A 23,274-nucleotide genomic window follows, 5' to 3' on the forward strand; every position below is an offset into this window, starting at 1 on the left:
AATGGCACTAATATGTGTTAGGATATGTCAGTGAAAGCGGCTTTCAGTTATGACAGCTCAAACATTTTAGTCTTGGACTAGACTAATAAACCACCCTACACCTGTGTTTGAGCATCCCAAGATTGATCACAAGCCTAAAAATGATGTATTTGCAATTATTTGGACTACATCCCAACGGGAAAAACCAGCACAAGCTGGTGAGCTGGTTTTAGCTGGTCTCCCAGCTTGGCATTAACTGGTTTAGCAAGCTGGTCTAGCTGGGTTTTGGTTACTTTTTAAGCTGGACTTAACTGGTCAGGTTGGAAGACCAGCAAACCCACCAGCTTTGCCAGGCTGGTAGGATGATCTTAAAGGGATAGTTCACCCAAAAATGAAAATTCTGTCATCATTTATTTACTCACTCTTATGTTGTTACAAACCCGCATAAATGTCTTTGTTATAATAAACACGAAGGAAGATATTTAGAAAATAGTTTGTAACCAAGCCATTTGTGGACCCCATTCAATTCCATAGTAGGAAAAAATAATACTATGGAAGTGAATGGGGTTCAGGAACGGTTTGGTTACAAACATTTCTCAAAATATCTTCCTTCCTGTTTATCAGAACAAAGAAATGTATACAGGTTTGTAACAACATGAAACATTAATGATGACAGAATTTTCATTTTTGGATGAACTATCCCTTTAAACCAGCTTCTGCCACTTTAAACCAGCTACCAGTCTTATCTGGATATCAGAAACAAGTCTTGTCTTTTTAATGTAAACACCTATCAAACATTTACAATTTAGGTGATTTAGATGTCATTAAAACAGTAAATGTGTTGCAATATATGATATTAATCGTGTTTTAACGCTAGATGGCGATGTAAAGCATGCATGGCGACATCGCCTGTATTTGCGTTTCACTTACCATCGAAGAAGAATTCGAGCTCTCTGATTGGCTGAAATATACCACGTGACAGTGTGACCCTACGCTCATGTCTGACATGTAGCAGAAGCAACACAATTTCAACCACAATGTCTGAACTAAACGATTATTTGGAGGGCAAGATCACGTTTGAAGAGTTTGAGAGGCGGAGAGAGGAGAGGATAGCAAAAGATAAGGTCATATTATATTTTTTTTTATTAAATTAAAAAGATAAACATGCATATAACTTCAACATTGGATATTATGTTATCGTATTATATATGTATAGTCTATAGTATATTATAAATTGCATGTTTTCTAGACATGTATCGAGGTGTAACTGACCCTCCTGAAGAAAACAACACACCAATTGTACTTTTACATTACAAAGATTATTAACCCACATGAAAAAATATCGTGCTTTAGTATTTACTCCAGTAAACTATTGTAAAATTCTTAGATAACATAGTGTTTTTGAACTTTACCATAGTAAATGTCAAAACAAGCTACAGTATTTACTGCTGTTGTTGTATTTACTATGGTCAATACTAAAGAATACTGCATGTAGTAAGTAGTATACATAACACAGAGTAGTACATTTTATTATATACTACAGTATGCTACAATTTACTGCAGTAAGCTGGACTAATAGTAAGCGTCAGTATCTAAATACCTTTTCCCTGATATAATGTGATTTTAGGCTCTTTTTATAAGATTTAAAAGGATCGTTAATCCAAAAATGAAAATCCTGTCATCATTTACTTACACATTTTATGGTACCCACTGACTTCCATAGTATTTTTTTCCTACTATGGAAGTCATGAGTCCTACTTGAGGGTATGTAATGAATGGGTGAACTATCCTTTCAATGGTGTCATATTGGTTTTCATCCTGCCAATAGATACCTGTAGAGACCCACAGACACCATTGTAGTTTCCATTAAAACCAATACAACGACACATCATAACCATTAAAATGTCTATAATGCTTTCTATTGTTTCTTTTATTTTATTTTTGTACCTTACCTACATAAAAAGCTGTGTTATTTGACCTTCTTGTGTTTCAGGAAGAAAAGGGAGATGTTTCAGATGAAGATGAGACGGTTGAGCAAGAAGATGCAGTCCCATCCACTTCAAAACAATGTTCAAAAGGCACACGGAAACGCCAAACAGGTGCGTTTATGAACCTAGATTATGCTTACAAAATATACTGTGGTAGTACTATAGTAATCAGCATCGCTTAAAAGTATATTACAACAGTACATGTCCAAAAATCATGGTATCACAGTGATAAACGAACAAATAAAAAAGAACACTAACATAAAATTTATATAAAAAATGCCATTTGACATATTAATATTCACACATTATGCAATCTGTGCCTTTTTTATTTGATGTGATCTTGCAGATAAGACAGAAGAGGGTGTCAGTCTGTCTGTTCAGAAAGCTTTTGCCTCCATGATTGGAGACGGAGATGAAGATCAGGATGATGAAGATACAAAGATGGATTGGAAGGACATCGGAGAGTATGACGACGACGATGAAGAGGACAATGATGGCAACGAAGTCACACCCGGAGATGTGTTCGCACTTGAAATGGAGCTGAACCGTGAAAATAAAAAAATGATGAAGGTACGATGATGCATCACCTGCAAAATATTAGCTGTGTATACATTTCCTGTTAAGTCTGATATTAAAAATCAAATAAATAATTTAAAGCACACTATGCATGCATTTGCTCTTTTCTATGCTATATTTGTAGGAGAGGCGTCACCGTAGCAAGTTACCGCGCGCCCTGAGAGGACTCATGGGAGAGGCCAACATCCGCTATGCTAGAGGAGATAAGGAGGATGCTATCCTGATGTGTATGGAGATCATTCGACAAGGTGGGTTTAGATTTTCTAGTTTATAAAAACGCATAGATTAGTTGCATTGAGCTCCTGCTGTCCTCTTTATCTCTTCGGATGTAGTGTAGTGTTGTAACCTAACCTCTTCCTCTATATCGTCCAGCTCCTCTGGCGTACGAGCCGTTCTCCACAATGGCTATGATCTATGAAGATCAGGGGGACATGGAAAAGGCTCTTCAGTTTGGTTTGATAGCAGCTCACCTGAATCCCAGTGACTGTGAGGAGTGGGTCAAACTGGCCGACATGTCTCTAGAGCAGGACAACATCAAACAAGCCATCATCTGCTACTCTAAAGGTCTGTAGAGACATTTATTTTTGGGTGTTTTTAGAAAGACAATAGTAGTAGCACATAGGCTGTACATGTAAAAAAAAAAAAGTCTAGTATTTTTTTTAACACCTTGAGATGTTTGTTCTTCCCAGCGATTAAGTACAACTCCAGTAATGTTCAGTACCTGTGGGAGCGCTCGAGTCTCTATGAGCAGGTGGGGGAACACAAACAGGCCATGGACGGATATCGGCGAATCCTCAGCCTTTTGCCGCCATCGGATGGAGAACAATTCATGCAACTTTCACGAGACATGGCAAAGTAAATAAACACACACACACACACACACACACACACACACACACACACACACACACACACACACACACACACACACACACACACACACACACACACACGCATCACTTAAAATATACTATGATACCGTAATTAAATGTGCCTTTAGTGATACCACAGTAATACTTTTTTTAAGGTACAATTCATGCCTTTATTTACACCAAGCCTGTGGTCTCGCATTGCATTTCCGTATTACATTTATATTTTATTTAGCCCTATTTTTCACCTTAAGCAGCTTGTACCTGACATGTATGTGTGTGTTTCAGGAGTTATTATGAAAGCAGTGAGTTGCCGTCGGCTATAGGAGTCATGGAGGAAGCTCTGGACCGACATCCCGAGCTCGTCTCTCACGAATGCGTTAACATGGCCGCCGAGCTCTTTATAGCCAATCACCAACATGATAAAGCTCTAGCGGTAAGAGCTCCATTCACATCAGGTTTTCATTTATAGCGGACTGGCCAATCACTGATATGATAATTAAAAATATAAATATGTTGTCTGCACCGAAAGTCATTGGGATGCGTGTCGGTATATTGTACAGTAGTGCTGCCGTTGACTCCTTTTCCTCTTTCAGCCCATTTGATTTCATTTACATTAATGCATTTGGCAGATGCTTTATCTAAATGGGCTTACAGTGTATTCAATATATTATTTTTCAGTAGAAATTATAAATATCTTAATGCATCTTAATACCTCAGTTTAAAAAAATCTAAATTTGAATACGCTATTTCTAAGACAATTATACAGATTTGACATTTGTGCAGATTACAACAGCCTTATATACATAGATGATTGTAAATGACATGAGGATTATTTATTAATGTTAATCTTTAGGCCCTGGTGAAGTTTTGTGGCATCGTGCTGAACAGAGAAGAGAAGGGAGAGACAGAATCAGGTGACCACGCGCCTCCAAAAGTCGAAGAAGAAGAAGAACCGAAGAAAACTGAGTGTGAAAAGGAAACGGGTGAGAAGCACCTGCTGTCATCACGCGAACGTTTCCATCTCTGATATGTGTGAAAAAAATCTAACAGCCAGCAAAATCTTGTTCATTAAAAACTAATTCATGTGATATATTGTGATTGCTAAACTTGTTTTTAAAATATTTCAGGGAAAATTCTGGAGGTTGTGGTTCCTGATGATGTTCCTGTGGACATCAGAGTGAAGTTGATGGTCTGTCTCATCCACCAGCACGTCTATAAACCTCTGGATGTAAGTGATTGTTTCATTCCCATTACAAGCATTTATTTATAATCTGTTATTTATCTTATCTTGTTCATGTTTTAGCATACATATTTCTTACCAAACTGATTACGTTGGTCAAATAAGCTTAAAAAAATAAGTACAGAATTCCTATTGGAATTTCTCTAGTAATTTGGAAACAATCTTAATGGATACACTGGATGACTTTTACATTTATACAAGCATGTGTCTTCTCTGGGTTCGAACCCAGGAACTTTGTACTGCTAACATAGTTGATATCCTATGGGTTATTTTATGATCATTCATACATGAATTTTGCAGCCGCTGTTATCCAAAGCATCTTATAGAGCATTACAAAATATATATAATTTTTTTATCTGTATGTGTGTTCCCTGAGTCTACCACTGAGCTATATACAGGAGCACAATGTAAAAGGGACAGTTCACCGAAAAATAAAAATTGTCATAATTTACTCACCCAAAAGTTAATACAAACTTGTACAAATGTCTTTGTTTTGCTGAACACAAATAAAGATATTTTAAAAAAATGTTAATAATCAAACAGATCTGGGGCACCATTCACTTCCATAGGATTATTTTTCCCTACTATAGAAGTCAATAAGTGCCCTAGATCTGCTTCGTTACATACATTCTTCAAAATCACTTTCTTTGTATTCTGCAGAATCAGATCTGGGGCACCATTCACTTCCATAGTATATATTTTTTCCTACTATAAAACTCAATGTTGCTCTAGATCTACTAAGTTACAAAGATTGTTCAAAATATCTTCTTTGTATTATCTTTCTTTGTACTCAGCAGATCTGGGGCACCATTCACTTCCATAATATTATTATTTCCTACTATGGAAGTGAATGGTGCCCCAGGTCTACTTGGTTAAAAACATTCTTCAATAATCTGCTGAGTTACAAAGATTCTACAAAATAGCTTTCTTTGTATTCAGCAGCTCTGGTGAACCATTCACTTTCATAGTATTATTTTTTTTCCTACTATAGAAGGCAATGGTGCCCCAGTTCTGCTTGATTACAACCTTTTTTCAAAATTATATCTTTGTATTCAGCAGATCTGGACCTGGGGCACCATTCACTTCCATATTTTATTTTTTCCTACTATGGAAGTCAAGAGTGCACTAGATCTGTGTGTTTATAAACATTCTTCAAAACTATCTTCCTTTGTATTATTTTTTTCCTACTATAAAAGTCAATGGTACCCTACATCTGCTGAGTTACAAAGATTCTACAAAAGAGCTTTCTTTGTATTCAGCAGATCTGAGGCATCATTCACTTCCATAGTGTTTTTTTTCCTACCATGGAAGGCAATGGTGTCCCAGATCTGGGGCACCGTTCACTTCCATATTCTAATTTTCCCTACTTTGTAAGTCAACGGTGCACTAGATCTGTGTGGTTATAAACATTCTTCAAATATCTTCTTTTGTATTTAGCAGATCTGGGGCACCATTCACTTCCATATTATTATTATTTTTTTCTACCATGGTAGTCAGTGGTGCCCTCGATCTGCTTGGTTATAAACATTCTTCAAATATCTTCTTTTGTATTCAGCAGATCTGGGGCACCATTCACTTCCATATTATTAATTTTTTCTACCATGGTAGTCAGTGGTGCCCTAGATCTGCTTGGTTACAAACATTTTTCAAAATATCTTTCTTTGTACTCAGCAGATCTGGGGCACCATTCACTTCCATAGTATTATTATTTCCTACTATGGAAGTTAATGGTGCCCCAGGTCTGCTTGGTTACAAACATTCTTCAAATATCTTCTTTTGTGTTCTGCAGATCTGGGGCACCATTCACTTCCATAGTATTATTTTTTTACTACTATGGAAGCCAATGGTACCCCAGGTCTGCTTGGTTACAAACATTCTTCATATTCTTGAAATTTCATGCGCTTGTGTGTTTGGTTGCAGTCTATGTTGACATCTCTGATGGAGCAGAGTCCTGAAGAGCTTGGTGATTTGTATCTGGACGTGGCCGAGGCTTTTATGGAAGAGGGCGAGTATAACTCCGCCCTGCCTTTGCTCTCCGCCCTCGTTTGCTCTGAGAGATACAACCTGGCTGTTGTTTGGCTCCGACATGCAGGTTACTATAAAATCTCTCACTAGGGCAAACTCAGAAAAGCCCACGATGCACCATATTCTGACCGAGAGCAGTTCACTTAAACAAATAACATTTTCAATGACTTCTACAATGCAGACATTTAACAAATTTAAGAATTAATAATAACGTAAACTGAAAATAAATAATACAGAGAATTAATGAAATGAATATACTTTAAATGCCGGCATTAAGATAATGGCTGTAGTTTGTTTTTGCAGAGTGTCTAAAGGCGCTGGGTCACTTGGAAGTCGCGGTAAAGAGCTACAGCAAAGTTGTTGAAATGGCTCCATTGCACTTAGATGCCCGTCTGGCGCTTTCCACCCTCCAGCAGCGTTTGGGTCGACCCAACATGGCCCTGGAGGCTCTGGAGCCCATGTATGATGCCGAAACCCTCGCTCAGGACGCTTCAGCTGCCCAGCAGGTTTGTGTCTGTGTGTGTTTCATTGTTTTGTGTTTATAAGAGTTATGGTTGAATATTGCTCTCATGTGTGTGTTTCAGGAGCTGAAGTTGTTGTTGCATCGCTCGACTCTTCTCTCTTCACAAGGACGCACTGATGATTACATCGATACTCTGTTAACTATGCTGTCTATGCTTCTTAAGGTCAGAGTCTGCTCTTTTAATCTAGTTCTAGACTGAGAGGGATTTTTTTCTGATATTTAGAGAGATGATATACTTTCTGAACTTCTTAGAAACATTAGATGCTTCACCAAAAGGTTTATCTATGGGGTGGTTTCCCGGAAAGGGTTCATCCAAGTCCCAGACTAATATGCATGTTTGAGCTGCCTTAATTTAAAAACACCTTGCACTGACATATTTTAAAATATATCCGTGCCATTGTTTTGTCTCAAGATGCAAACCAGTATTGTTTTGTTTGTTAATTACTTAAATGTCCTAAAATAACTAAGGCCTAATCCTGGATTAATTTAAAACCTGTCCGGGAAACCACCCCCAAATGTTTTGAATTATTGAAATATTGCATATGTGCATATTGCAGTGAATGATTTTAATACTTTAAAAAATTATGTGTACATAGTTTTAGATGCACATATGAGAAAGACTGGTGAGAGAGAGACAGTGAGGCTTTCTTACCCAGATAGAATTTAAAACGTACTTAGAATTAAAATATATTTCATTATAAATTCTTTTAATTTTATGAACGCAAGCCATTATTGTATTGTGCATCATATTTATTTTTTCAAGTTATTTCATGTTGCATTTTTTAGTATCCGCGTGCAGCCTAATTTAGTTTCTGTCAATTTGTTCTGTTTAGATTTATATATTTATTTTAATATAATTGCATTTAATGCCTAATTGTATCTCATATAACACAAGTTTAATTAATTTATCGTTCACTGAATTTGTATTTATTTATCTTATTTTAAAGCATTATTGTTTTGATATATATATATATATATATATATATGTGTTACCAATATAATTTATTATAATTTTATTTAATTTTATAAACTTAAAGCGTATCATCTATCACATTATTAGGCAAGTTAACACCCAACAAATTTTCGTTCAATATCGTGCAGCCTTAGTTTAGTTTGTTTCGTTTTTTTATTTAATAAACCTAAGCATTATCATCTCGTGTATCATCAAGTTTTTTTTAATTAATTAAGTTATTGCATGTGGCATTTTCTTCAATATCGCACATTTAGATTTAAAGAAAATTTATTATAATTTTGTTTAATTTACAAACTTAAAGCATAAGCACGATTAAGCAAGTTATCGCACACTGAATTTGTGTCAAAACCGTGCATGCTTAATTTAGTTTGTGTCAATTTGTTCTGTTTAGATTTATAAATTAAATTAAATTTAATTTAATTTAATTTAATACATAATTGTATCACGTATCATATAACATAACTTTAATTAAGTTATCGTACACTGAATTTTATTTTATTTTATTTAAAGCATTACTGTTTTGGTATTTTATATATATATTGCAGTTATTGCATATCGCTTTTCATTCAATATCACACATTTAGATAAAGAGATTTAGTTAAAAGAGAATTTATTATAATTTTATTTAATTTTACAAACTTAAAGCGTATCATATAGCGCATGATTAAGCAAGTTACCGACTAACAAATTTTCTTCAATATCGTGCATCCTTAATTTAGTTTGTGTCATTTTTTTTTAATTCAACTTATTTTATTTTCATTTAAATAAAGCATAATTGTTTTGCTTATAATCTACCCACGTTTAAGCAAGTTATCGCTCACCAAATTTGTGTCAATACCGTGCATGCTCAATTTGTTCTGTTTATATTTAAAATTTCTTTTATTACAATTTTTTTTACATTTACAAACATAAAGCATTACCGTATCAGTTATTGTATACAGCATTATTTCGCTTTAAGTTTTTACATAGCTTATTTCTCCAATATTGTGCAGCCTTAATTTAGTTTGTGTTAATATGTTCTGTATCTCCATCCCAGACAGATTTCATTATTAGATCAGATCTCTGTTTGGATCACACTATCTATCTACTACCTACTATCTATACTAACAAATCCTGATAATCCTGATATCTCAACTGATCATTTGTGTTGTGAAGGTAGGGATGGTGCGTGCACAGGTGTGTATCGTGTCTGATACGTCCTCTGGTGTCAAACATCTGAAGCTTGTGAAAGTGTCACGTAACAAACTGACAGACATTGATGACCAAGAAGCGGCTTACCTGGATATCAAGGGTACAACTACACATACATTCTGCATATTCCCAAAATATACCTCAGTGCTAACCATCATTGACTGTGACTCTTTCTCTTTCAGGTAAGACAAGCGTGCTCTCCAGAGATGACTGGTGGAAATTATTACTGCGCTGTTTGGCCGTGATGTGTGAGGTGAGGCGTTTCACTGAAGCCGAGTTACTGGTAGACTCAACTTTAGAGTACTACTCTTTCTACGATGATCGCGTGAAACGCAAAGAGCTGGAATACCTCGGCCTGTCAGCCGCCTTCCTCGACCGCAACTTCAGAAAGGCTTATAACTACATAAGGTCAGTAAACCAGATACTAAAACATCCTCAAAACAAATAAAATCTCACATATAGACTAAAAATCTGTGATGATAAAATAAAAATTCACAAATTAGTGTTGTGTCATTTATATTATTGATCATGGGCGTCAAATGTGCTAAATTAAAACTCATAAACCTGTTGTTGGGTGCTGGTAGGTTGGCGGTTTATTTTCTGCACAATATAATCATAAATCTTTATTAATCTTGATCAACTAAGCATCATTAGAAAAGTCCAAAAGTTTTTCCTTTGGGTTTTATTATATTAATCATCTTTCTTTTATCAATTTGCAAAAAATTACAGTAGAGTATATACTGGAAAATCTTAACTTTGTGCTAGTTAATGCTTCCAGTGCATACATTTACAACAAAGATGTTTGCGTTAATAAAGTGGTCCTGGTAAATGTACTATTTATGGTAACGGTATGTGCTTTTGAAGTACCTTTGGGTACAAATATGCACCCTTTAAGTACAAAGGTGTACTTTTCAAAAGGGTACCGCCCCAGTGACAGCTTTCGTACTTTTATTTCTGAGATCATAAACACAAGAGAGGCTTGCTAATAGGTGAATATAAGTTGAGAATAAATGTAAATGGTAACACTTCACAATATTAAGTATTTGTATTAGTAAATGCATTAGCTAACATGATCCAACAACATGCAGTTTTAGCATTTATTAATAACATTTGTTAATGTTAGTAAAAGTCAATAATACAATTGTTCTTGTAAGTTCATGGTGCATAAACTAATGTTAACAATTACAACTTCATTACTTAGTTTTAATAATTACATTATTCACTAACAATTGTCAATATACATAACAATGCTAAATAATAAAATAATAGTTTTAACACTGAATTTAATAATATTTTTCATTAGCACAGGTTATTATCAGTCATTATCATAACCAGCGGTTTTTATCGGTAAAACTAGATTAAAGTGTAAAAAGTAGAAATCCACTGAAACAGTTTCTGTTATGATAATCATCGTAAACCCTTGAGTAAGCATGCAGTGTGATGTACACATGATCACCTTTCTCCAACTCTATTGCCGCCCCATTACTTGCAGAGTCGGATCCATCTGCTGAATTATGATCACATGCAGTCAGCAAACGCTCATGGTTCCTAAACAGACTCACACAGGCACTATTATTCTCATCAAATGTGAAAGATGAGACGCTGAAGTAGTAAACCCCCTTCACAGGAGCAGAGAAGATGCCTAAAATATAGACAAAAAGAGGGACCTTTTCAGATGATATCTCTGACTGAAAAGATTGAGGATATTATATTATGTTGTGAAAAATAATGGGTCACCTGATGCCTGGTTGTAAATGTTGCCGATGTTAGTTAAAACCTTTCTGAAGACCAGCGTGCTCTCTCTGTCTGAAGGGCCAATATGTCCCCCGTCCCCCAGTGCAGCGGCAAATGCATATTTCGGCTTGTCTTTGGAAGAAAAAGACACATATATATCCGTCTGAATGTGCTCTTGTTTATGTTTGTAATGTATGATTTTTACTTTAAAATAAGTTTTCTTATTTGATTACCATTGCACTCTGTCCTTATTTCTGTTATCAGGATTTTCTGTTGCAGCAGCTCCATGTTTGTGTTAAAAGATCTGATTTCTAACTGTCTGATCTTTTCTGCTTGATCTTGTAAAAGAAGACCAGACAAATGAAATCAATGCTGTAAAGTCACAAAGACTAAGTTAGAGACCTTAAAGCAAAAAATGTACCTCTGTTTTCGTTTTCCAAAATTTTCAGTCTCATCTCCAAATTTCTTATCAGATCCTGAGAGCAGCAGGTGTCAGTGGCGCTGGCATCAGTCTCTTTTGTTTGTTCATTGGGTAAATCACTGACTTTTTCATGGTCATGCAGACTAATTTCATTGTTTGTGAGCGAATCTTCCGCGGTCCGTGTCTCAGAGACACTCAGAAACAGCAGCACCCACAATGTCCTTTTCATTTTTAACCACACGTTTTGGAAATGACTGAAGTCGAAGGACACATAGCTCTTTATAAACCCACATTTCGGGGTCAGTTTTATGTATGTGTGTGGACTTGTGAACAGTAATTACGGTCTATCTACTTTTATTATGTTTATTATCATCTTTCTTTTATCAATTTATAATAATACCAGTAGAGTGTTTACCGGGAAGTCTTCATTTTGTGTTAATATTTAATGCTTGTTGTGTTTGCAAAGTTGTTTGCGTTAATGAAGTATGTAAATGTGTGTATACTTAAAATAGTACAGAAGCTGTCTCTTGTAACGTACCCTTTTAAAAGGTCATAATATGTTCCATTTATGGTATCGGTATGTACTTTTGAGGTACCTTTGGGAACTACCCTTGAGGTACAAAGGTGTACTTTTTAAAAGGGCATTACCGCCCCAGTGACAGCTTTCGTACCTTTATTTCTGAGATTGTAAATACAAGAGTGGGTTCCTAAAAGTTGAAGAAACAAGTTTTGGAGAAAATGGTGACCTAATGGATTTATTTATTTAAATAGTAACACTTTAAAATAAGTATTTGTATTTTTTAACATTTGTAAATGTGTTAGTTAACATGAACTAACAATAAACTAATTTGTTAGTGCTAGTTTTTGTCAATACAATTGTTTATGTTAGAACAACTTTAGATTTTAAATATGTCTTTGTAAATCATGAAATGAACATGAACTAAGATTAACAAATGCTGTAGAAGTATCGTTCGTTGTTAGTTTATGTTAACTAATGCATTAACTAATCTCAAGTCTTACTTTTTGAAAAATATTTATATAATGGTATCTTCATGTAGCCTATAAATGTTCACCATATTTATGTGTTTTATAAAACAGCAATGAGATTTCTATAGTATCCATCAGTGATCCACCTTTTTTACTTGACACTGAATCTTAAAGGGGTCAAAGCAGATTTTTTCCAGGTTGAAGTGCTTTAATTGGGTTTCCAGTGGTTCTGTTAACCTAGAAAATGTGACAAAAAACAACCCAGTAACTTAGCGTTGGTAAACCCTCTGCTAACATGTGGAAAATTAGGTCGTTCAGATTTTGTGATGTAGGTAGCAAGTCTAATTACAATAAAACCGCCTCTTCATCTGTACTATCCAACCACAGCACTGCCATTTAGTGCACAGATCAGCTCATTTGCATTTTAAAGGACACACCCAAAAACAGACTATTTTTCTTGCACCTACAAAGCCCCACACTTTGGGGACCCCAAAGATTTATTTTACATCTCAACAAAAAATCTCATAGTATGACCCCTTTAAAGGAGTCTTTATACTTGATGTGTTGCAGGTTGATGTTAATGGACAACGTTGAGCGGACGCAGCTGTGGAACGTGTTTAACCAGGTCATTCTGCACTCCCAGGACGCCCGACATCATCGTTTTTGTCTGCGACTTATGCTCAAACACCCAGATAACCACGCTCTGTATCTTCTCAACGGACACACATCGCTCGTTTCTGGAACTTTCAAACATGCACTCGGTATTTGACGTTAACTGTTCTTTGCATTAAAGGAATATTCCATTTTCTTAAAAGAAAAATCCAGATAATTTACTCACCACCATGTCATCCAAAATGTTGGTGTCTTTCTTTGTTCAGTCGAGAAGAAATTATGTTTTTTGAGGAAAACATTGCAGGATTTTTCTCATTTTAATGGACTTTAATAGAGCCCAACATTTAATACTTAACTCAACACTTAACAGTTTTTTTCAACGGAGTTTCAAAGGACTATAAACGATCCCAAACGAGTCATAAGGGTCTTATCTAGCGAAACGATTGTCATTTTTGACAAGAAAAATAAAAAATATGCTCTTTTAAACCACAACTTTTCGTCTAGGTCCGGTCCAGCGTGACCTAACGTAAATGCGTAGTGACGTAGAGAGCTCACGTGTTACATATATAAAACACACATTTGTGGACCATTGTAAACAATAAACTGACACAAAGACATTAATTAGTATCAGTTGACATACAACAACGTAGGAACGGTCCTCTTTCAACACACTTGTAAACACTGGGGCAGAGTTTCGCGTTCGTCCTCTGTGACCTCTTGACGTCATGATGTATTGCGTGGGGTCATCACGACCGGACCTAGACGAAAAGTTGTGGTTTAAAAGTGCATATTTTTTATTTTTCTTGTCAAAAATGACAATCGTTTCGCTAGATAAGACCCTTATGCCTCGTTTGGGATCATTTATAGTGCTTTGAAACTCCGTTGAAAAAAACTGTTAAGTGTTGAGTTAAGTATTAAATGTTGGGCTCTATTAAAGTCCATTAAAATGAGAAAAATCCTGCAATGTTTTCCTCAAAAAACATAATTTCTTCTCGACTGAACAAAGAAAGACATCAACATTTTGGATGACATGGTGGTGAGTGAATTATCTGTATTTTTCTTTTAAGAAAATGGAATATTCCTTTAAGTCTTGATGTGTTTATAGTAGAGCTAGATTAATCTCAGACAAAATAAAAGTAATTTTTTGCGTAACATATTGCATAACATATGTTTTTGCTGTGTGTAATTATGATGTATATATAAATACACACACATTCATGTATGTATTTAAGAAACATTTACTTGTGTATGTATATTTATTTATATTTTTATATATTCTAAATGATATATAAATAAAAAACGATATTTAAATAAAACATTTCTTAAATTTATATACATGTATGTATATGCAAAAAATTACTTTTATTTTGTATGAGATTAATCTAGATGAGTCTATGCCCAGCCCTAGTTTCTAGCTTAATTTATACCGTTCATGGCGCTGGAGTCACATGTAGTTTAGATGCATGGATGCTATGCTTTTATATAACAATCTTTTCTACTTCCTTTTCATCTGTTTTGTGAGTAGGTCAGTACATGCAGGCCTTCAGAAACCAGCCCACCAATCCCCTTTATAGCTTGTGTGTTGGTCTCATCTTTTTCCATATGGCCTGTCAGAAGTTTGTCATGAAAAGGCACGCGCTTATTGTGCAGGTATGTTAATATTTAATGTGTGTGCATGCTTATTAATGTCTTCATTTGCTTTCAAAATGCTATATGCAAGGGGCAACTTTCCGGTCTTTCTTGTAAATCCAACATGGAAGTGACTTAAACTGCAATTCATTGACTGGCCACTAGAGGCTGACTCCAAAAGGGAGTCAATTCCCATAGACATCCATGTTAAAATGTAAAACTTTACAGCCTGGTACAAAGTGTTTTTGGTCTATTTAGCTAAGTTTTACCTTTTATGACAACTGTGAGGGGAGTAAATTTTTTTGGTAATCCATCGATTTGATTTTAAGTCCTGAATAATTAAGGGCGTGGCCACTTGAGTGACAGGTGGATTGCCGCTGCTGTCACTACCGTTGCGCTAGGCGGTGCGGTTTCAGCAACCTCAGCGCCACCCACATTACGCCTCTTTGTCCATTTTTGATTATCTGTGACAGGTGGCAACTGTTGTCTCTGCCCACTTTTGGCTTAAATGCTCTTCAGAAACCTAGTGGTAACGTCACAGACTCTAAGTTCATGTTTTCTACAGTTTGTGGTTATATGTTGTAGCCAATGTTTTTTTTGCGGGGGTTAGTCTTGGTAACAGCTGACGTTTTGCACGAAAAATAAGTAGTTATACAGTATTTTGCATAAACAAATGTGACTCTAAGTAAACAATTAATGTAATATAGTGTTTTTCTTTAAAATAAAATCATTATGAAGAAAAGACAATACCTCAAACAGGACAGAAATGTCTTAATAATTTACTGTTTAAAGTAGCATTACTGTGATGAGAATGAGATTTTTTTGTGTCATCTAGTCTCAGTCATATGCTTTGCTGTTTTTTCCAGGGTTTCTCGTTCTTGTGGCGGTATGTAGAGTTCAGAGGTCACTGTCAGGAGTCTCTGTATAATCTCGGCCGGGCTCTGCATCAGCTCGGACTCACTCATTTAGCGCTTCATTACTATGAGAAAGCTCTCACCCTTCCTTCACTCCACCTGGAGGTACGACACCTGTATGATCCATCACACAGAGCCGTTTACACGACGTTTTGAACTGAAAACTGGAACGATTTTTATGCAGTTTTTTTGGGGGTCCTGAAAACACAAACTTTTTAAGTACTTTTTAAGTTTTTAAAAATTGCACCTTGTCGTCTCCGTGTAACCTTCTAAAATGTAAATATCTGCTAACAGAGGAGTCTTGCGCACATAGGCATACGTAAGCATAACCAAAACAACAATAACCTACATGACTGTGTTTGTGCTGCTCAAGATACTGAGTTTATTAACGCTACAACAACAAAGTTTACAAAATTTATAGTACAGGGTCATTTAAAGTTAAAAACTTGCCTCATAATCCGTCTAAACAAAAACTGTGTGGCGCTTTTGCCGTCTTGATGCAACACTTTACAATAAGGTTGTATTCGCTAACAGTAATAAATGCAAAGGCTAACACGAACTAGCAATAAACAGTATAGTTTATTAGAATTTATTAATGGATTTATATTAGTTAATACCAGTACAATTACAACTTTTCATTGAAATGGTGTATTAATAAATGCTGAAATTAACATGAACTAAGATTAAAGGTGGGGTGCATGATCTCTGAAAGCCAATGTTGACGTTTATTGTAAAGTGTTACCATTGTTCGTATTTATCTTTCTGTAGAAGTTTTTTACTACATCGTTGTCGTGTAAACGTAGTCTTATTATGAGATTAGTAACAATAAAGTTTGATTTCACTTTTGACATGATCTTAGTCATACACTTAACTATTATACAAGCTATTTTATAAGATTTATTTGCTTATTTAATGTTTTTAATAAATCTTTGTTATGTTTACATATACCAGAGTTAACCTTTATGCATTATGAGGGGCTGTTAAGCTAATTCAGACTTATAATTAGTCTTTGCAACCAAGCGATTTATAAGAATCGTTTGTTCATGAATCAGACAACACTAGACATCTTCTATATCTGTTTTGGCCGCAGCTCGTGAAGACAAACCAATAGAAATAATAACTAAGTAATGTGGCTACAAATTCACACCTAAAGAAATATAATAACTTAAAATATATTAACATAAACCAGATTTAATTTGCTAGTTTGTATTTCACTGTAGATTAAACAAATGCTGCAAAAACCCCTGGTATAATTATTTAAGCTGTTATATTTGTGAGATTAACTTTTGCTTTGCTTTTCTTTTGAAGGGAATTGAAGATGATCAGGTGGACTTGAGGAGGGAAATTGCTTACAACTTATCTCTCATTTATCTATCCAGTGGAAATAAGGAGATGGCCCGACAAGTCATTTATACACACTGTACTATCTGACCAAGTGAATCATGGGACTATAAAGAGTTATGGCTCAATTTACAGTACTTTTTTGTGTAAAATTAATGCAAAAGGTTGTTTTCTATTTTTTAATAAAGTAATTTATTATAGCCATGTTGTGTTTGATTAAGCATGGAATCAGATTCAAGCTAGAATACAATTATCTTGGAGAAATGTCAAGTAAATACTATAGTGGATGAATATGGAAATCAGACATAATCATAATATAGTACCACATAAAATAACTGAAACGTTTCTTTTATCACAAAATGCTTTCCACCAATTAACGCTTATCATCTTTTCAATTAATAATTATTATACATACTATTTCTAATAGCAAAATAATAATAATTGAATATCTCAAAATTTCCCTGCCCTGCTCCATTCCTCTCAGACAGAGGGGGTAGTTGGATTTATTATAGCGAATCAGTTCATTCGGTTCTTTTTGAAAGACCTGGATGAACGATTCTGTGAATCTTGAGTCATCACTTAAACACTCCACACTGCTTGTTTCATTGTATTCATGGTAAACCACGTTTTAGTTAAACACTGCTGTTCATACCCAAGTTAAAAGGGATAGTTCAACCAAAAATTAATATTCTGTCATCATTTTCTCATTCTCATGTTGTTCTTAATCTGTATTAATAATTTTTTTCTGATGCACACAAAATAAGATATCTTGATAAATGGTATGTTGTGGTATGTACACCACTGACTGTAACCCTTAATTTCCATAGTATTAGAATTCAATAAGTATCATCGATATTTATCACAATATTTTTATAATATTTGTTTTCCTACTATGGTTACAATCAGCTATGTGCTCATCAAAAAATAAAAAAAGGTTTAGAACAACATGAGGATGAGAAAATTATGACAAAATTTATATTTTTGGGTTAACTATACCTTGAAGTTATAAAGACTGATTTAATACTTTGTCACACCTACCTGTAGGTAATGGTTGAACTTTTTTCTTATTTTTACTTTTGCGTCAAACAAGATTTTTCTGTATTTGTCTGTCCAAAAACTTCTGGACCCAGCTTAACAAAATAAAATTAAGGTATGGCAATGCGTTGGCACCAAAACGCAACGTTCATGACGAGACGCAAGTGATGTAAGTCTGAAGCGTACGTACAGGATAAAGTATTTAGGGGCCCTGTCCCAAATGGCGCACTTCATGTGGACTTTCGGTCTCATGGCCTTAAATTGGGCTTGCTCGCTTAGTCTACGAGTCCGTAGGGTGTCCCATCTGTCACTTTTACGCTCCGAAGTGTGCTCATTAGCGCCCCCTTTGCACCCTTGATGCGGTCCTCGGGAAGCATGCACTGTTGCAGGCCTTGTGAAAGAGCAATCAGATGATGGATGGGAGGAGTTCGGACTGTTTTTTTATGAACAAATGTACATTTACAGATGGCATGTATATTAGTTACACAGTAAAAAAAAATAAAAGCAAGGCGCACAAATAATAGAAAACAAATTACACAAATTAAAGGAAATAAAGTGTAACACAAACAGGGGGTCAATCATCTTCTAGTATATCAAAGTCTCTTATCAGTCCAGCAAATTTACAAGCCTGTTTGCTTTTCATATAGAAAAGTAAAGAAAAATTATTATTTTTAAATACAGAAAAAAAAGGGTTTTATTTTAGTGCATTTACATTTGTGAATAGAGTCTACTTAAAATTAACATTAACAAAAAATTCAGCTCTATTGTAATTTTACAACATTACAAATATTATATGGTCTCTAGAAAAGGCATGCATTGACTGTATTTTTGTTTCAAGCCAGAAGAACATATTTTCTCAAACAAAAAAAAATTGAGTAAAATACAATAAAAAAGATGGTCAGTTGTCTCCATACTATATATCCCTTTGACAAAAAGTACAAATGTCGTGGTCAAAATAAAATCTTAAAAAAGTCTTTAAAAAAAACATCACTAAAATGATACACAAAGCGAGGAGGACTTTTTTTTAAGCGAGGAGTTCACACTGACGGGCAACCTCTCTTCCTATTTCCGGTGGCGTGACGCTCGAGTCTGTCCCAAAATACGACTCCGATGCGCCCTCGTGGACTCGCATCAAGGGTCCCTAAGGTCTGCACTACAAGGTGTCATCAAAGTGTGGACTCTGATAAAGTACACAAGTACGGAGTGTGCCATTTTGGACAGGGCCAAGGACGCGTTCTGTGTGGACAACTGGAATCACGAAGGCGTTTCGAACGAATCATTCACAAGAACCGATTCAGGCGACCGACTCGGTGATTCGAGCATCACAACAATGTGAGTAAACGCCTCCCTCTCATCAGCTGTGGGTCTCTTTGATACTCAAAACAAAAGCAGCGGACGGAACACCGTCGATTTAATTCAACACAAATGCAAAGCAACGTTCATAACAACGACATTGCGCGTTCTTGTGACACGGTACGCATATGTTTTTCCTAAAACGTGTGTGTTCTCCGTGGGTACCTGGTGGCACGCAGCGGATATGGAGCTTTTTCTAAATGTTAACAAGACATGAACGCGGCAGGATCCAGACGCGTCGTGCGCACGGATACGCACCGAAGTGAATATCGTTCGCGTCTGATGTCGTGGCGAGTTTTGGGAGGTTCTGTCAAGTTGTGGTGCCGATGAGACGGGTGGTTTGGTTTTGGAGGAACACGCGCAACCCAAAGCCTGCGTGAGCGCGCTGAATCCCGCTTTGAATCGCGCACGGAGGCCCGTGGCCCTCGGCTGCGCGCATCAGCATCACTGTATATAGGTGCGGATACTTGTGCCCTGAAATTTATCCTCAGATTTGTTTTCATGGTAAGTGATGATATTTTTACATGCATGTTAATGTTGCCAGATTGTGTCATGCCCATTTTGTTTTATAGCAAATAGCTCACTCTTTATAGGATATTCAATCATCTTAAACGCCAACTAAAGCAACATTAATTTATTAAACACATTACATTTGATGTAGTTTACGTGTGCAGGTACAACTTTGTGCTTGGAATTGAATGTCAGATCATTTGCTACCAAAATGCCACAGGTTCTGGGTTCAAATTAAGACAGCATTTGTGCATTTAAATATTGCAAATAATTCTTAAAATTATGTGTATTTGTCCCTAAATTATTAATAAAAAGAATAAAAGAAAGGATTTGTGTTTACAATATGCCACCTACAATGCAAATATTGCAGCACAGTAAATATTACAAAATAGTTTTCTCCACATTTACATACATACAAATCTTTTTTCCAAAGTTATTTTTCAATTTTTTACTCCTAAAGGAGATCTATAAAACATGGCATGGCAGGAGTCGTATGGTGACATGACAACTTAAGGATTTGGTTATAATGTCCTTTGCTGTCAAATGCTTTTATCAAGTTATTTATTTTCATCTAAAAGTGATTCTGTGGGTTCACCTGCTCTATATGAAGTTTTTGAGACTAGTTTTTGTCAAGTAATGAGGTCACACATGACTTTGCTTTGAAGAGCAGCTCCAAAATCCCACTACAGAAAACCGTCAATGTGATCTGTGGATTAAATGACACCGTTAAAGCTGGTGGTTCAGCCTAAACTCAATTTCAGGGTGGCCTGGTTCTCTCTCAATCCAATATTCATTACATATCTGTGCGCATTTTACCAAACATAGTGTAGTAATTACACTACCCATCAGTATGTAGCTTACTGTACCAGAAGTTATTGGTTTCTTTAGGCCACACCCTGATAGTGTGATTAAAATACCATTTCAAATAAATTTATCAAATAAAGATAGAGTATGCATATGCATAGTGCATGCTTGCGTATGTGCGAGTTATGTTTTCAACTACCAGTAAAGCCATAGCAGTTTTATTCACACTTATTAATCATATATAAAATGCCACGTATTGTCCGACCAGATGCACCAAAAGCCTTCATGCTTTGTGTAGGTCTGACCAAATGATCTAATTATTGAATGTTCATCTTTGTGGGTAAGACAGTTATTGAAGATTACATCAGACAGTCTTGGCTGAGTAACAGCAGATGCTCGGGATAGAGACATATACAATATGACATCACTGTAAAGTCAGTTTTATATATACCGCCTGACAGGGCTATAGAGATGTGTGGACATGAGCAGCTTCAATAAGAGATCTGCTGGAATTGATTTGGTTTCACTAGCATGACGAATAACAGAATTTTATTTACTGTATTCAAGGTGAGAAAGGATGTGAGTTTAAGATGTGATTTTTTTTATCAGTGATGTGACATTTTATGTTTAATAATGACGAAGTCTCGTCATTGCGCTGCCATTTTTGAAACGCCTCCAAAAAGTCTCTTCCCAGAGGATGTCATTTTTTTAATGGTTGGCGATTGGCTCTTTTTACTGGAAGGTGGAAGTACAGCGACAAATTTGACCGTTGCGATCTACCTCATTCTCAGCAATAGCAGTGACTTATCTTGTGTAAAATATCTTTGGTGTTAACCAAAGCGATTTGATGTGTTTTTGAAGTGTTTAATGTTTAACTTTAATGTTAAAATCTTGTGCACCACCCTGAAGTCGATGCAAATCCTGGAAATACCCAAATACTGGGTCAAAAAAAAAACAGTTTTTGTTTACAAACTCTTACTAGGAGCATCTTGCATAAACATTTTGGATAGGTTATTTAAAAGCAAATACAATAACACATGAATTATTGTTTGTTTTTAAATTTAGTTAGTTTGTGATACATTAACTAACAGTAACTCCTATTAACAAAAAAAAAAAACAGAAGTAGAAATTGTTTTCTTTTCTGTATCGTGAAACATGTCTAAGTGAAACGGCTTCTTAAATGAGAAGAAATGTGGGCGGGACTTGATTTTGTCCATCAACATTGGATTGCATTGTTGGAAGTTTGCTAATTGCTAATCGCTGTTAGGGCTGGGCAAAAAAAATCGATTTTTCGATTAATCGTTTTTTAAAACGTGGTCGATTAAAAATCGATTCTCAAAGAGCAGAATCGATTTTTTTCATATTTATTTCTGCAAACATTGAACGGAGGAATGGAGGCATTTTAGATTTCGCAAGCAAGACGTGTTGTGGCTTTTAATTTCTTTTTATTTATTACCCACTTGTAAACTGGTGTTCACTGTTCTTTTTTATTAATATAGTATGTGTATTAAATCTTTATTCATTGAGTTGAATCGAGAATCGAGTATAAAAACCTACCTGAGAACCGGAATCGAAAATTTAATCAAGAATCGGAATCGAATCGATTTGTTAGCTTGTGAATCGAAATTGAATCGATCTGGAACATCTGAATCGATACCCAGCCCTAATCGCTGTTATGATGATAAGTCTCTGATAGCCCCGCCCTCATGCCAATTTTTAAAAAATAATGAAGCGCACAGATAAGTGATTTATAAAGAACTCTACAATATTTAATAAAAAAGTTTTTAATTTTAACAAAATAACATTAACAGTAAAATAATACATGTTACCAAAAAAGGTTAAATGATTAAACGATTAGGCAAGCGTAATTTAAAACATTTATTTTTCTTCTTCACCTTTGCGTTTTCTTTCATCATCTCTTCTATGGTGTTACTTTGCAGTGTCCTGTTTTTTTGGCAATCTTTAGTGTTCACTAGTGTTTTTAGCAAAGCTATAAAAAATTACATTGAAGTTTCATTTATATGAATGAGTATTTATTTCTTTTCTTATGAATAGCAGCATCCAAGTGTGAAATCTCAGCAGATGCTTGTACGTCACATTTATTGGCGAATTTATGTTTCGTGTGTGGTAGTAGGAAGAGTTTGAATGTAAGTTACTTACAAACAGAGCAGGTACTTTCTGCTTCTTTGTGGTTATGATGTTGTTGAAAATGTTTATTTACATATGCTAATGTAAACAAAATGTTGTGGTACTCTTAAATGAGGCCTTTAGTAGTTCCTGTAGCATTTCACACGTTTAAGAAGTACAGTATATTTACTTAGTGAAAGTCGATGTGAATGAAGGCGTCTGTGAAATGTTAAAATGTAAAAAAAGATTTCAGCTCAAGAAGATATACACCATGTTGTATAAGAGTTTTGGCCTTTTGGCCTACACTGTTAAAGCTAAAAGTTGGATTAACTAAACTTAACTAAACTACTTCAATTGGTAACACCTTAAAATGTACATTTGTTTCTTACTTAAACTTTATTGCTATGTGAAAAGTGAAAAATTGAAGTTGAAAAAGCTTA

General features: G+C 35.3%; 3 protein-coding genes across 3 annotated transcripts in view; 2 read left to right on the top strand and 1 right to left on the bottom strand.

Annotated features, from left to right (window-relative positions):
* Positions 1-968: 968 nt before the first annotated feature.
* Positions 969-17,205, top strand: gtf3c3 (general transcription factor IIIC, polypeptide 3). Its single transcript, XM_065254180.1, has 18 exons — positions 969-1,103; positions 1,973-2,078; positions 2,314-2,537; positions 2,668-2,791; positions 2,916-3,107; positions 3,233-3,398; positions 3,701-3,848; positions 4,269-4,398; positions 4,543-4,643; positions 6,576-6,747; positions 6,984-7,186; positions 7,265-7,366; positions 9,332-9,467; positions 9,550-9,775; positions 13,080-13,270; positions 14,647-14,771; positions 15,617-15,769; positions 16,973-17,205. The coding sequence occupies exons 1-18, from the start codon at positions 1,017-1,019 to the stop codon at positions 17,093-17,095; spliced, it is 2,709 nt and encodes a 902-aa protein (XP_065110252.1). The 5' UTR covers positions 969-1,016; the 3' UTR covers positions 17,096-17,205.
* Positions 10,540-11,814, bottom strand: LOC135735471 (complement C1q tumor necrosis factor-related protein 3-like). The gene is made up of 4 exons (XM_065253894.2): positions 11,523-11,814; positions 11,335-11,439; positions 11,105-11,233; positions 10,540-11,009 (listed from the first exon to the last, which is right to left on the bottom strand). Exons 1-4 carry the CDS (start codon positions 11,749-11,751, stop codon positions 10,726-10,728), a joined length of 747 nt encoding a protein of 248 aa, XP_065109966.1. The 5' UTR covers positions 11,752-11,814; the 3' UTR covers positions 10,540-10,725.
* A 2,124-nt stretch (positions 17,206-19,329) lies between the features above and the next one.
* hecw2b (HECT, C2 and WW domain containing E3 ubiquitin protein ligase 2b) overlaps positions 19,330-23,274 on the top strand; it is a 54,715-nt gene continuing 50,770 nt past the window's right edge. The window contains exon 1 of the mRNA XM_065254181.2: positions 19,330-19,897. The gene's annotated coding sequence lies outside the window, so the exon portion shown is untranslated. The remainder of the gene's footprint in view (positions 19,898-23,274) is intronic.

Source organism: Paramisgurnus dabryanus, chromosome 4 (genome assembly GCF_030506205.2).
Source record: "Paramisgurnus dabryanus chromosome 4, PD_genome_1.1, whole genome shotgun sequence".
NCBI lineage: Eukaryota > Metazoa > Chordata > Actinopteri > Cypriniformes > Cobitidae > Paramisgurnus > Paramisgurnus dabryanus.